The sequence below is a fragment of the Botryllus schlosseri genome, chromosome 9, assembly GCF_051294905.1.
Source record: "Botryllus schlosseri isolate E-star chromosome 9, Bs_hap1, whole genome shotgun sequence".
NCBI lineage: Eukaryota > Metazoa > Chordata > Ascidiacea > Stolidobranchia > Styelidae > Botryllus > Botryllus schlosseri.
In genome coordinates, this window is record NC_137244.1 from 17,291,859 (window position 1) to 17,308,137 (window position 16,279).

The window sequence follows — 16,279 nt, forward strand, 5'->3', positions numbered from 1 at the left end:
CATGTTAGGACTTATTCGAACGCACTACACGGAATTCCTTGTGTGCACCATATTTTCTCTGTAAAACTGGTATTTATTGTTCGAAAATTAAGCTCGAAACGAGAGGTAAGGTATAGACGGGCCAAGCCTCACCATTAATAACGCAATTAATCGTTAATAGCTTAGAATTTATTATAACTGATATTAATCGAATGTGACTGTCACACTAATTCCGAAGTTCTAAATATCCGGCTGTAACATTTACATAACGTTGCGCTACACGACTGCATTTTATCGCCGGTACTACACAGAGCTAAGCTTACTAATCAAGAACGTGGATAGCTATGACGTTGTTTGTAATTCGAGTTTGTAATTGTCACATCCATGCACAACAGTTCATTTCTCACCGTAGATCAAAAAGACAATGCGTATTGGAAAACAGCGTTTTGAAATGGGCGTCGCCATGTATGCTATGCTCTTTGATTAATCAACGCATCGCACAGTTCAAGATTTTGAGTCGGGTACCTAGAATTCGTGAGTGATATTGGCCGCCGGCGTGACAATAGCTTAAATTTGAGGATTTTGAAAAGAGGGGGTCCGAGCCCCTAAACCTGAAGACGACATCGTCTTTACCTCTCAAAGACATGTTTATACTGCCACGACAATAATTGTTCTGGCCGTGATGAAAATTTACCAACCAGTCGCTGCAATATGGATCAATTCAGCAAAAAATAAATATTTGGCAAGGAGCAATATCTTATACCCAAAAGAGCCATATATGACTCGCGAGCCATAGGTTCCCGACCACTGCCTTACAGGAAGGGTTCAAGCTCGTGGGACACTGAATCGTTGAAATCGGTGGTAACCAATGAATTATTTTATAACACTATGCAAGTACGCATTGATCAATGTGTTTAACATTGTACAACCTTAAAATGCGCGAGGTTGCTATGACTTAGATCAGAACTTCTATCATCTTCTGCGACCCAAATTTATGCCTTTTGGGCCCGTGCTTTGGTCGCGCCGCATACTCTGTGAATTACTAGTATATCCGGATCGACCGAGTTCATGGGTGCACACTGCACAGTGCACAGACTGCACAGCACAGTACAAATTACATATCGCCGTTGGTTCTTGCTTTAGATAAGCGAATGCTGTTTTATCATTGGCGGAGCAACGTTCGCGCTATACAATCGGTTACTTTGAACCTGGATACTTGGATACCCTTAATCAAGTTCACAGTTAGGGAGATAGGTATGCATGTCAGCGCCACTCGAATTGAACCTTGTATAATAATCTGCGATTCCAGCAAGCGCCGATGAAGTTATCGATCCGGGCCTATAGTTGCAATGTCACTAGCAAAACTCGCCTCAACCTATCGCTACATTACATAGCTCACGCCATCCAATTTCTAAAACTTGACCACTAGAATATATATAGGAAACGACAACACAAAAATGTGTCGGAAACATTACCCTACTAATCTTCAGTCGTCACAATATAGTAGAATCTCATGGCCCAACTAAACTAAGATATATCATATAATGCAGCCTTTAAATTACCCCTATACATCACATTCATGGTCATTAAACAATATAATATACATATCCCAAGAAAGATGACTGGAGAATGATGGAGATCATTTGTAACTACTGTATTAGGCCCTTTGCTATATCGCCATGCGATGGGAACACCACACATATCAGCTGGAATACTTCAATTGACATAAGCTGCTAACAGTATAGCCTCCGTGTAGACCAAGGATCGGCAACCTACGGCCCGCGGGCCGGATCCGGCCCGCCAAGCGAAATCGTCCGGCCCGCGACATGATAATTAGTTATCACAAGAATACGGCCCGCCGCTTCATAATGAGTTTCAATCTGCAGTGCAGCGCTGCATGAAAAAATGCGGCATTGCTACGATATAATAGTAGCCTACATCGTATTAGTCTATTGTTACGCCATAAAGCGAAGGTGGTTGAAGTAGGAGATGGAGATAGACTAGACTGGATCAGTGCTTATCAATCGGGTATATCTCGCAACCGAAGGTGTTCCATCCTATTTAAAGGGCTGATCACTCTAACGGGGTGTGACAATAAAGGTGTTCTTCCTTAGCTTCAAAAGCGCTTGGTGCATCTCAGACGCAATGACGGAATCTCAAATTATTCAATTATAGATAACTAGCCTCCGTATGTTAGTTAGCCTGTCTATAGTTTGATTTTCCAGAAGGCATATTGTGTGCCAAGACAAAAAACCTGAATAGTGTTTTGGCCACAATGGTGAAAACTGTTAATATGATTTTTGTCTCATCAACTGTATCAGTTACGCCAGATATTACTAGATGCTGAGAATCAATATGGCGATGTCATGTAGGCCTATATCTGTCATGTTCGCTCATTGAGTCGAGCAGCTATGCTTACACGAGTGTATGATCTGCGAAATGAAATAGCAACTTTCGTCAATATTACAAATATCGCCGACTCATAATCTTGTAATCGAATATGGGTATCTCATCTTGCTTTCCTGGTACATTTAACGTCACATCTGAACAAATTGAACTTGCAACTTCAGGGGGAAAACAACTACATACATGAGATGTTGAGGCGCCTTCAAAACAAATCTGTGACGCTGGAAATGTCAACAGTACAACGAAAATTATGCTCACTTTCCTATACTGGAGGAGAGAAAACCTAGTACCAACACTACATTTGTAACTGTGATACGAAATTTAACTACTGAATATTCACCCGCTTTTCCGACATTTCTTGCTTACAAAATGAATTCTGACTATTCAGTACTGTGTTTAATATGGACGCCAATACCATTGCCTGCAAATTTCAAATGGGCCTTTCTGAAATGCGATGCAGTTGAATTGAATGACAAATTTCATACAAAGAGCATATCGCTGCATGACTTTGACAAAGAGTACGTTCTTGAAATTGGTCTTTATCCCAGCTTGACCAGCAATGCAAAAAAAATTGCATCGATTTTTGAAAGCACGTACGCAGGTCAACAATAGTTTCGAACAATGAAATTCACGAAGAGCAAGCTAAGATCACGTATTTCGGACGTCCATTTTGAATAGGGTCTGATTCTTGTTTCATCTGACTTGTTACCAGAAGTTGAAAACCTTACACAAAGCAAGCTGCGTCAATTGTCACAATTATTCTGTGTCGTTGAAGTGTAAATACATGTGTCTTAGGATTGGTATGATTGAGATTGCAGCAATGTAGGATAATATACCGAAGTGAGCGTAAAATATAGTACTAAGAAAAAATCCGGCCCGCCGAAAGGTTGTACACCCGAAATTTGGCCCGCGACTAGCAAAAGGTTGCCGACCCCTGGTGTAGACGCACGGCCGTAAATGCACATAATTTTACTGCCTCAAAAAGTGTTGCAGTTGCATCAAACCTAACACATATCAATACGCTTACCCACTTAAAACACCAAGAATGAGATTCATAACGAAGAATGACCCGATGATGATTAGCGATACAAAATAGAGCCACGGCAGTGCGGCGCCCATAGAGTCGTTCATCTGAAATACAGCTATGATACATTCATTCTGCGCGTGAACCTCGCAATTTCAGCGAGTTCCCGATTAGGCGCGAAGCCCGAAACGTTGTAAAATACACTCACCATGTACAAGACGTCGGTCCAACCTTCCATGGTAATACACTGAAACACTGTTAACACTGAGTAGTACATATTATCGAAATTGACTATTCCCATATTAGGCCCTTCCCACATGTCCAGGCATTCGGTGCCGTTCGGACAATGCCTTCCGCTCCTGTCGTCGAAAGCACACGGCGTGGGCTCTTCTTCAGCAAACTCCAAATGACCTGAAGCGATACGAATTGGCTATAATTATGAAATGGTTTGCGAAGAGGTTTGAGATGGACTTATAACGAAGACCTGTTACAGACTCACAGTTAAGCATAATACAAGGGTCAGTAACGAAATACTTCGGCTTTTTTCGGGTACTCGTGTAGGTTTTGGACTTGGACAAGTATAGTAATGATTTTGTACTACTTCCACTTCTGCTTCAGTGTTTTGTAGGTAAAACTGCATACTTGATACAATTTGTAGTTTGTAAAATAGAATGTAGTTTTGGGACTAGCCCGCATCTCTTTATTAGTGAATTTGCCATGACAAGCGGACTATAGTATAGTCACTATACTATAGTGTCATCGGTAACGAGCATATGTTTAGCGTTAATCGTCTTGCAATTTCGAATACGGCCACCGTAGATTAACTGGTAACATTATACGCGCCAATCTACTTCTTGAGACTACTTGCTTCAGTACTTCATAGGTCTTAGGGCGGAGATCATAAAGGTAGCTGATACGGGAGACTGCGAAACATGTGATTAAAAACTGCTCATCGGGACGCATTCTAGGCGGAGATCAGAAAGTTAGGCGATACGGTAGAATACTAATCGTCTGATTAAAAACTGCTATACGCGACGCATAACGTTGGAAAACGTGATGATTACTTGAGGCGTCCCGAGTTTCCAATCAAATTGTGTTATCTGTCGCATCATAATGCGAAAACGTGTTATTGGTTGTCAGTTGTCAATTGGTTGAATGAAACAGAAGCTTGCTGATAACGATACTGTACTGTGATCGTAACAGGTAGAATTCTAGCCATCGCGAAATCAAAGTCGCGTGTTGTCAGTACGGTGCTGCGAAACAACGGATTTGTTGATAGATTTATCGTCCTACAATGGTGTTTATGTAATTCGTTGATTGTCTGATTGCTTAGTGCAGCCATTACCTAGGAGACAATCGTCACGATCATTATCGGATATATTTGCGCGCATGAATGTTACGCTGTGTACACTGCATAGTTCGCTCCGGTTTATTAAATCATGAGATTGAAGCTGACTTTATGCTCTGCGATCAACCGGTTTCCTTAATCCTGGGTTGTTAAATCCTGATGAACGCGATAATCAACTTTATGACCTCCGCCCTAAAATTGCTACTTCTGCGTGTAATTGAGTAAAAATATATCGTGTTACTTCTACTTTAGTAGCATCGGCGGTTACTTAGACGACGTCTGCATTCAAGGCACAGTAAAATTAGACGATGAGGAGCAATTACCAAGCTCATAATGTACCATGACCGTGACCTGTCTGGCATAATACATATAATGCTTATTTTCTACCAATCGATAGTTGCTTTCCAAAAGTAACTGCACTATAGGGGGACCGAATCGATGATTCTTTACAAATTTAATGAGGTCACGATCAGGAGATATTGCCAAGCGTAGAGCACACGTTCCTGACTCGGCGAAATTCTTGACGCAGAGTGACTCGACGATGGCCCCTAATTATTATCAGGCAATTATTCGGTCCTCTACGAGTTCTCGTCTTCGCAGCGCAAGGTGCGGAAAGTCGATATTGCTGATTCCTACGTATTGCATTATCCACCGTCAATAAAAGACGGTGCTAATTTTCCAGAAAATCAATGATCCATTAGCACAGTGGTTCTTCACCATTTTAGAGGCACCGAACCTGACATGCTCCACCTATACATTCATGTAACCCTAAGCTGGTGAAAAATGAAAATATTAATAGGTATATTTTCGGAAATCTTACAGCTGGTGGTTCATGCCAAAAATTCAATACAACCGGTCTTAGTTGAAGAATGCTGCGGCACTGAATTCGATCATGGCCCTGGGAACTTCCGGAAAATCACTCCCAAACATGAAATTGCATAGATTTTCTGATAGATTCCAAGAGGACTGGCTATTCGGCGTCGCCTTGGAAAATGCCACTGTCTTATCATTTTCGTGACCATCTATTTTGCTTTTCTTCGTATATATAAATACCATCCTTGAAATAGCTGATCGTCCACTATACCTTCAAACCGACCGGAAGTAGTTTTTCGAGAAATCAACTGACATGCCAAAGGTTGACTTTTGCGATCATACTTTAGCCTAGCACCCGGTTCGAAACCCGAGTCTTTGGGGTGAAGTATAACTACAATCCTAATTATTACAGGCTTCAGTAACCATCATGGATGCTGCATGGTATTTTACTGAGATCTGTTTTGTGTATTGTACCGCATTGGAGGTTTTATGTTTTTTCCTTAGTATAATTTTGGACTGTGTCCCTTTATAGTGAGGTGCACAGTTTCCCTGTGAGTCAAATTGAGCAGAATCCGCCTCAACGCATCGCCCTATTTCACGAACTTACAAATGATATACCAACAGAGTAACTTCATACACAACAAACTTACCGCTTTCGTTCCGATAGCAAGTTTTGTGCAATCTGCCTCTGAAGAGTTCTAATCCTACGATCGCATAAATGACAATGACGAAAAACACGAGCAGCGCAATGTGGAGGAGCGGCACCATGGCGCGGATGATTGCATTCAAAACGACTTGCAGACCTGAAAAGTTGGATATGTACGGAAATCTGGTAACGAAACATTTCTAGCCTCTTTAGTCCATGCCGAATTGCAACGTTATTGTGACCTACGCGTGAATGGATTTGTTGACAACTGTTGTTGACAACTGATTTGTATTGCAGTCATATCTGGCTATCGCTCAGGTCGGGTATACCACACTGTGGTAGGCAACATTTAAAGATACACGGTGATAGGAAAGGCACTACCGGTTCACTTGTTTTCGATCGAGGTTAGATCAAGATGCATAGAATGCTGAAAAAATACAATATATAACAGGGGTGGGTAGACCTGCTTCATGCGCGAGCCGCATATTAAAAATCTTAGCTTAGAAAGAGTCACAACACAAAAATTCAAAAATACGATTTTCTGACGTCACAATGAAATGTAAGCTATCGGTTCAAGTTTATTATCGTGTGATGATAGGGTGCGTCTCCACCTGGACTGCAAGGTCTTTGAAATCAGGCTGATATGACGTCTAAGCAGCTCGGAGCAGTTCCTTCAAGTGCTGGTGAGAATTTAAGGAAGATTTTAGCTCGGTAATCTCGACGACATTTTCTTGGCCAAATTCTGCAGTTATTGCCAGCCCAGAAATGATTGTGACCTGCGCTGGAGTATTAATTATCAAGTTCATTGTTGAACACAATGATATATCATTGACTGATAAGCAGGCATCCATTGTTGCAGAAGAAACGTTAATGTGGCCTCGATTCGAGAGTTCAATTGCAAATTTCTGACCCTGTAGTTCCACCTTCCCCTAAATTTTATACAAGTCTTGCGTAAACCATAAGGGAAGAAACAACACGAAAACAATTCGTAAGTTTTAATACGCAATAAAATGCATCAATTTATAATCAGGTTAAACCTCTCCAGCAAAATTGGAGAAACGCATGTGCAATCATTAAAGAGCCGCAATCAAAGACCGAAAGAGCCGCAGTTTGCCCACCCCAGATATTTAATTATAATTATAATCTATCTGTATCACCACAAACATATAATCGATTTAAGAGCAGATAATGATGATGAAAAACAACCCACGACATGGATAAACTGATACACAACGAGACCACTACCTCGATTCCAATGCGGCAAATAAATATGCTGAATGGAAACCTTGTCGATTCGAATAAGGCGTTGTTTAAAACCGTAAATACAAATGCCGAATTCCCTTGAAACCGTGACGCAAATTCGCGAAACTAATGTCAATTTCACGAAGACTTCTAATTCAATTTTAAAATAGTCGCCATGTATGACGACCATTTGCGCTGCCACGTAACGAATCCAGCCCCCAAGAGACTGTACTATCGGCTGCCGGTGTGAAAGGCTCGCGCGCTTATACGCAGCAGCGAGCATTTTACTACAAAGGCTCCGCTATCGTACAAATCTCAGTGCTTTGAACGTAGAGAGCAAGAATAAACTTCGAAGTCCAAACCATAAACATTGGATCAACAACATGAATTGTAAGCTATTTGCGAGCGGCAGGCACCACGCTGGCTGTTGAGACATCTATACCAGCAACGTCACACGGCCTTGCAGTTTATGTGCGAGAAAGGTGCCAGCAAGTACAGAATGCCAACGTAACGCAGGCCTAATATCATAAATATCGACTTGTTTAGCCACAATCGGCCAGATGGATGACTCATACACGCTTCTATCTGGAGTTTAGTAAGGTTTCATGACCAAGGCGCGATTTATTGATCCGAGTCCAACAAACACAGGCCCTAGTGAAAGACCACTGACATCAGAAGAAAGTGAACACTATTCAAAATTTTATCCATGTATAGTTGACGAAATATGTCACAAGTTTAACACATATGTAACATAATGAGCGATCGCGATTGATAATGGTAAAACCAAGTTCTCATCCAAAGTATGAGCAACAGCTGTGCGCGCAATACAGCCTGGCACAAGCACGCTATTATGTTCCAGGAAGAGCAATCTACGGGATGTATTTGCAGATGCTGTTCTCCAGGGATGCGTACACATTACAAAATTTCTATGCAAAATACCACATATCATTTTTCATAGTAAATGCGTAATGTGGCATTCCACAAGAGGGCGCGGAGTCCTGAGAAATATATTTGTGGCTGATCTGCTCGACATCGACGGAATTAATTACGTGTTACAACAAAAAAATGATCACGATCACGTCGTAAACATTAATTATCCTTATCGAAAAACCATGAGTAAATTGAGTTCTCCAATCGGCGGTTACTGTTGGAGATTTCTGTGTGCTGATTAACCAGCATTTGGTTGGGATATTTGGATACGTCATCAAGCTAATTGGTTGCGGTAGAAATGTCAGATTGATTTACCACACGCCACCATTGGTCGACGAGCTTTGTGGTATTTGTCTGTTTGCGAACAATTCCCACATGGGAAAAGACAATGACTAAATAATAGCTTCATAACCAAGTCATACCTTATTGCCACATCTACTGTGAATAGTATATTCGATAAAATATGATCGTCGCAGTGATAAATTCGACATTAAGCAGTGTGCGGTCGGTTGAACATGTAAATTTCACATTACATGTTCTGGTAGCTAGTATGACAAAGATTGCATATCAAAAATTAGGATATAATGCTGTAAGTATAGTAAATACTCTCAGCAGGTAAGCATACAAGGTTGGACGCATCAATGTAGGACGGGTAAGATGCCTGGCCGCTGGCCGTGTTATTAAGATCCAGGCCTTATGCAAATCAGACAGCTCAAATTGTTTTCCTATCTGACCTATCATAAAATTGAAAAGCCTTGGTTCGAATCCCACCCTTTAATGCGACTACAGGTGTTTTTCAAGTCAGCCTTTAAGGTGTGCAAACCAATAAAAGACGATGCCGTACATACCCATCACTTTCCAATATGTGGAGAGTTTGATGGGTAAGATATAGTTTAGGAGCAGAAAATAGGAAAAGAATGAGGCAAGCAGCAATACAAAAATTTCGACATGCCATACTTGGTACACCAGACACGAGTCGCAACGGCCGAAGAACTCTGAAGGCACGGAGTGCTCGAACTTTGTCAGTACTTCCAACGCTTGCTTTTTCTAGTACGATGCTCAGCAAGCTGAAAATTAATGTTGCTGTATTTCCAAGATCGAACTAGCGTCTTTGAATACACACGTTACTTCACTGTCCCAAGTGTCCCAGTTTTGAGAGTCGGACATGGAAATGGCCAATATTCTACACAAAGAAGTAAGTTACGGTGTCTGATTTGCCGTATTATCATAGGACATGAACCATAGGATTAATGATTCATAATCGCTTCGAATCATTTCGATACCGTAGAATTAGAATCATGCATCTCGAATGGAATCAGGTTTTTCGATGTCAAATCATATGATTTGAAGCGAGTCTACAGAAATAGTTAGATTGTGAGCAGGCGCTCACGGAGGCCTAAATTAAAAACTAACGCATATGGGCAATGGGCATTGCGCATTGGGCATGCATGTTTCAAAGCAATGATGTTTGCACTGCACAGGGCACTTTCTCATTCAATACACCGAAACACTGGTGTTTTATTTCGATTCGTTAAGATATAGTTTAGGACGCGATTCGATTTGAAAGGGGTGCAATTCGGGAGTGGGTATTAGAGTTTGGTTCCAATCGAATACGGTTCCAGTGAGCTTAACCCTTTTGTTATATATGCCTTATATATGATTGAGAAAACCTATTTGACGGGATTCATCAACCAACCCTGTTCCATGATCAATCCGACCCAAGCGCGTAAATTCTATTATTGACTTATCATACTGGTCACAGTGGAACATGGTTGTAGTACAATCCTAGACGGCTGCCGTTCGAGAGGAACATACCCGATGATAACGATTGAGAAATCGATGAAGTTCCATGCGTTTCGCAAGTACGCGTTTTCATGGCACACGAATCCGAGGGCGCCTATCTTCAAAATACATTCGATGGTGAACACACCGAGAAACCCCCATTCCACGATTTCCTGAAACACAAGTAATAGGACGATTATAATTCGGACAAGACATGCTATGCATCTCAGCAACGCGCGATTCATGCTGCATTTTTACCTAAAATAGTGCGCATTCACATCCAAAAGTTGGTACACGAAAACGAAACCTATCTCATTTTACAGAAACCCGGTTCTCGAGGTGTAGATCGGATATTTCACCTGGCTTGTTAGGCACTGAACAGCATTTCCTTATTTGTGCGCTTCAATTTAATTATCGCACATATGCACGGTTTGAGCCAATCATCATTATTATCAATAGTTGATTCTCTAAATATATTCAATCGCTAGCATGTTTTTTTTCGGGCCACATATTGGGTGTTAAGTGACTTAACACTCTTCTCGCTAAGAGTATGAGAGTGTGCCGACTTGACAACTTCGTATGGGGTTGGTATCTTAAGAATGTTGGAGATCGAAGGACCACGTCAGGTGCGAAGTGATGGACACTGTTGCAAAACAGCTGCCACATTTCGCAGACAGATTTTTACGATGCCGATCATCAATATAGTGATAAATGATAATAAATATATTCTCTGACTGCTATGAGAAAACATTCACGTGTCACTAACGGCCGGATTTACTAATGCAGTAGTAGCCTATAAACTAGATTATAATTTACTATATAAGGTCATGTGAAATTTATGAACATCTCTATCAATATGCTTGATTCCTGACATCGGATACACCGTCTGCTCAAGTAAATAGATCCAGATTGGGATGCGTGTATAACCTACCTGTGTCGAATTCGTATCGAATCACTCCGCCAATGACTTGTACGAATCAGAGGATTTATGAAGTTAATTTCTTCAATTTACGGCGTGTCTGAGAAATTGTGGGACGGGCTAGGATAATGTAGTGATTTTATTGCGATAGCCCGAAACAATTCATACTATTTCCGACCCCCACAGACACATGGATGAGGCTAATAGTCCCCAAGCAAATAACTGGTCGCGGTAGTCTCGGTGACATTCGATGCATACGCCGATCACGTAGCGGCCATAGCCTAATATTTAAACGAGAGTGTTTGATCGCTTGCAACGTACTACTCCCATCGCTTGTGACGGCAACGTGTCAACAGCTGGTATTACTCGGTCGCCTGCAATCCAACAACTTCATAGCAATTTACAGCGTGAGTCTATGATCACATTGATCAGCACCCCCGTTAGCTTAAATGCATCGATTGAAATCTAGGTTACGTCTTGACTCATCATGCGAGAGAATATATACCATCGCTAATCTTAGCCCATATCTCCTTCCTTAAAAAAGCACACGGCTTGTCAACAGTATGGGTAGTTACTTGCTCTTTTTCACCATGTAGTATACGCTCATCTCGTCATATAAGTATACACTACTTAGCCGGATATGATCCTTATCAACCTTCGTAAAAGTGGCATTCAAAGCGGATGTCAAGAAATTAACTGCTCAGTGGTACACGGATAGACATATTCAATTATTTTGTCACAGCAACGAAATTCGGGTATGGCGACAATGGACCGCGAGGTCTCAGTGCGCATTGACCACCTGTAGCAGTACGAACAGTCGCACAATGTTTACATTTATAGTGGAGAATAATGAAATATAAGTCTCTGGACACCGAATAGAAAACTTTCCTTACCCCATAAACTCAAAATTCAGAATCAATGCCAGACGTAATCACAGATACAAAAGTTATGTTATGGGGACACCGCAGACCCTTGTTGTGATGCCAAAATACCGATGTAGCGGGGTTCCTCATCTAATCTCTAGATACGATTCAAGATGCGAATATTCGGAGGTCCATGCGTTTTAGGCACGGTTCACTTTCATTTAAGTCCCAACCGTAGACACCCAAATCTGTAAGATCGATCCAACGCAAATAACCAACAATCGATGTGCTGAATTTAAAAATATTATTGATGAAAGGGACTCATATTTTATAGCCATGTATTTTCGCTATCCTTGCCTTGACTGGGCTTTTGCAGAATGGATGCTGCATTATTTGCATGAGGAGTATGAGCGCACCACCATCAATACACAATGACGGACTTCACTTCTCGTGCGTCGATATTCCACGAATTAATGTAACTGGAAAAGTATTATGCGGAGGGCACGTTTATACGACTCAACGTATGAAGATGCGGTGTGTCGAGAGCCTGGCGGATACCATTAGTTGAACCCACGACCTACTAAGCATGAAACTGGACGCTCTACCATTAAGCTATGTCGTAGGCCGCCATGAAGACCGGCAATATACTTGGTTCTTTCGCAGAACGTCGCAGGTGCGAGATTCATGTCACATATATAAATAATCATAAAAATGGACATGATAAAGTGCCATTGTACTATTAACATCCGTATCTTAAGCACGGCGTGCGTCATATTACGCACAGATATGCAGGTCCCATTTAAGGCAGGGATGTCAAACATACGACCCGCGGACCACATCCGACCCGCCAAATGATTTCATCCGGCTCGCGAAGCAATTCTGAGTAAATCGAAAAATGCGTGTATTATCCAGCACATTTCTAACAAATGTTGAGATTTTTCGTTAGAAATACTTTCATTAAGTAGTCATTCAAGAGAACACATATCGGGGATGTTTATAGGCCACATTGTAACCACCCGACTGCGCTGTTGTGGTTTCTAGTCACCATTAGGAGCAGGTCGCTGACATTGACACCCAATTGCGAGAAGGAAGGAAAGTACGAATTCATTTCGCCTACCAAAAACTAGTTATTCACAGACGCGAAAACGCCAATGTGAAACCCTGATAGGTTACATGGAAATTAAAATAGAGGTCTCCAGCCTCCAGAGAAACCCGAACCGCGATATAATAATATGAAGCAAATGCCAACGTCCTCGTTTACAATTAAATCTTTTGCATTCCTCACAACGCATACGCAATGTTGATGCAAATTTATCACTAAAATGAAGGGAGTATTGAAATATGCCAAGTTATATCATCGTTAGAACCACTGTTTGATCGGTTAATAACTGTATTCAGGCTCCCAATCAGCGAATAAAGGTGCAGCTAGAGTAGTTAATTAAGTATTAAAAAGATACATAAGAGCAGGAATATTGAGGTATTTTGGGATTGAGGAATTTTGGTGTGGCCTGCGAGCCATCTGAAGCGTTGAATCCGGCCCGCGACGTCAGTTGAGTTTGACACTCCTGCATTAAGGGCTTACGCAATACCAGCGAATGCGATAACGTGGTCGACTTTATGACGGCGATTAATAGTGTAGTGTTCTCACACTTTATATCTACTACATATAATATGAGCGGTAGATCTGATTAACAGGGATAAAAGGTTGTTTGGTATGCAAAATCTCATCTAATTCATTATACCAGATAGGTGTACGGAATCATAATTCCACAATCACGCCTTCGCGGCATACATCGCGCATCGTAAGATCGGACAGATTGAATAGCAAATCATTACAAAGTATCAAATTCGCTGTGGTCAAGATGTAGCTAAGTGTCCGCGAAGGGAACATTTGCGCCGTAGACTATAGAGCAGGGGTGGGCAAACTGCGGCCCGCAACACCGTTATGTGCGGCCCGCGAGAGTCTAAAACAGTGGTTCTTAACCTTTTTTTAGATACGCCACCCTATATGATAGTGAAAAATTTCGCGCCCCTCCTATCGTCATATCACAAAATCCAACCGGGATGTTAACAACCCCAACAGATTGTTCGATGGCATGGAAGGTTATGGCTGTTTATGAGAGAATTAAAAAATATGAAATTCGGTCCATATATAGAGAAACACACGTGAATTCGAGGAAAATCGCCCAGAGCGCGAAATTTTTTCAGTTAACCGCTTCTTCGCGCCCCCTTTCAGATGTTTCACGCCCCCCCAAGGGGGGCGCGCCCTCAGGTTTAGAACCACTGGTCTAAAGAAACTTTAAAAAAATATTGATAAAATGCGTACTAAAAATCGAATTAATGCAGGGACTTGATTAACTTTTTCTTAGTATATTTCACCATGATAATTCTAAGACAGTGGTTCTCAAACTGGTGGGCGCGCGACCCTTGGGGGAGTGAAAGCATCTGAAGGGGGGCGCGAAGCTGAGCTCAATTGAAAAAATTCCACGCTCTGCGCGACCTACATCCAATTCATAGTTATTGCCCTGTATTTAGTCTGAATTACATATTTGAAAATCTCTCATCCACAGTCGTAACCTTCCATGCCATCAAACTACCCGGGCGCGCGAAATCTTTCACCACCATGAGGGGGGGCGTGTCGTAAAAAGAGCTCAAAAGTTTGCCCACCTCTGCTATAGAGGCTGACGATTGTTTCGAGTACTGAAAGAGTCCGCCCCTGTCCACAAAGAGCTCTACCGGTATTAGAAATGAAAATTACACTTTCGATATTGTTCCAGCCCTCGAAGTCCATGATTTCTCGTACCACAGCATCCAAAACATGCAGAGCAAATTCACGCACGTTCGTGGAAATGACTTTCTGGACATGATCAACCCCCAGCATTATCGCAAAGTGCAATGACATAGTTATGATCAAATAAATACCAAATTATCATGTGCCGTAGAACTAGCAATGTTTTCTTTGTGGTCGCAGAAAAGGTACGTGTTTGAACATTCCACGTTATCCATACCGTTGCGACGTCTTAATGAAACCTCGACCTGTTTGCGGGTTGTAGTGAGGTTCGCGACTCCAACGGATGGATGCTTGTTTGTTGTTGAATTCGGATGTGGGCGATTTACTATACGAAAATTTAGTTCGATTGTATTGATCATCATTGATTTTATACCCTTCACAACGGTTCAACAGCAGTTGACGTTGGTGAGTATGCATCCGCGACAACTTTTGTAGACGCGCACGCGCGCACGGGACGCGGTCTATGCGTGTGATATTTTGCATTGTCTAGTACAGTGGTTCCCAACCTTTTTCGACCCATCGCCCCCTTTTCAAGCCCAACACCGATCATCGCCCCCCAAATTTTGTGTACCGGAAATTGGGCATACAAACTGTAATCACCAGAGGGTTGGCTATAAAAAAAAAAGGTCAACTTTACGGCTCGAAGCCTAATTTGACACTTTAGTAACTAAATTTCCGTGGGTTGACTAAAAAAAAAAAAGTCAGCTGTTTTGACGCGTCATCGCCCTCTATCGCCCCCTTCGCTATTTTCGCCCCCCGTCGCCCCCTTTGTCCATTTTCGCCCCCTATCGCCCCTTCGTCATTTTCGCCCCCCTAGACCGCCAAATCGCCCCCTGGAGGGCGATATCGCCCACCACTGGTCTAGTATAAGTACCAGCATGTGTTAGAGCCTGTGTGTCACAGGCAGGTCATCAAAAATACGGACTTGATAAGTTGGCGTTAGTAAAATTTGAATTCTCTGCTATTGCACAAGCCGGGGTTGTAATGACTCGAGTCACCGAGTCGAGTCATGATGTTTTGATGACTCGACATGACTCGAGTCATTTTTTCAAACTGGTAGAATGACTCGACTCGAGTCAATTTGTGTATACACTTGACTTGTACTCGAGTGTGCATGACTCGAACCACGTCATATGACTCGTGACTAGGACAGCCAAGACATACATTTCATTGTTACTTCGAAGAATAGTAAAGTCACCACATCATTGATATTTCGTCTTTCAGTACTGCTAATTGGAAAATAGGCCCAGAAACTGTGAGAACTGAGGAAAATTACGATATTATGAAGGCGAACCATTCTATATAACTCGAGCAGAATTGAAAAAAGTGGATTGAACCGCATTGAACTCAACACTGAACCGTGAACACAGTGACTTAGACTCGGGCTCGAGTCACAATACTATGACTCGACTCGACCCACTACCTATCGACTTAGACTTGACTCGGCGGTGAATTGAAAATGATTCGATTTTACTCGAATCAAAACTATAAAAGTGAGACTGACTTGTGAATCGGAACCTTGTGACTTGGTTACAA

The 16,279-nt window shown here is 41.9% G+C and overlaps 1 protein-coding gene across 9 annotated transcripts in view; it reads right to left on the bottom strand.

Moving 5' to 3' along the window:
• The window catches only part of LOC145446766 (voltage-dependent L-type calcium channel subunit alpha-1D-like), a 100,021-nt gene that overhangs the window by 51,234 nt on the left and 32,508 nt on the right, over positions 1-16,279 (bottom strand). For all 9 annotated transcript variants that reach the window (XM_080325126.1, XM_080325128.1, XM_080325127.1 and 6 more), the window contains exons 4-8: positions 10,204-10,343; positions 9,346-9,455; positions 6,221-6,373; positions 3,618-3,820; positions 3,413-3,516 (exon numbers count right to left, since the gene is read on the bottom strand). In XM_080325126.1, the coding sequence (XP_080181252.1) occupies positions 3,413-3,516; positions 3,618-3,820; positions 6,221-6,373; positions 9,346-9,455; positions 10,204-10,343 (710 nt within the window). The remainder of the gene's footprint in view (positions 1-3,412; positions 3,517-3,617; positions 3,821-6,220; positions 6,374-9,345; positions 9,456-10,203; positions 10,344-16,279) is intronic.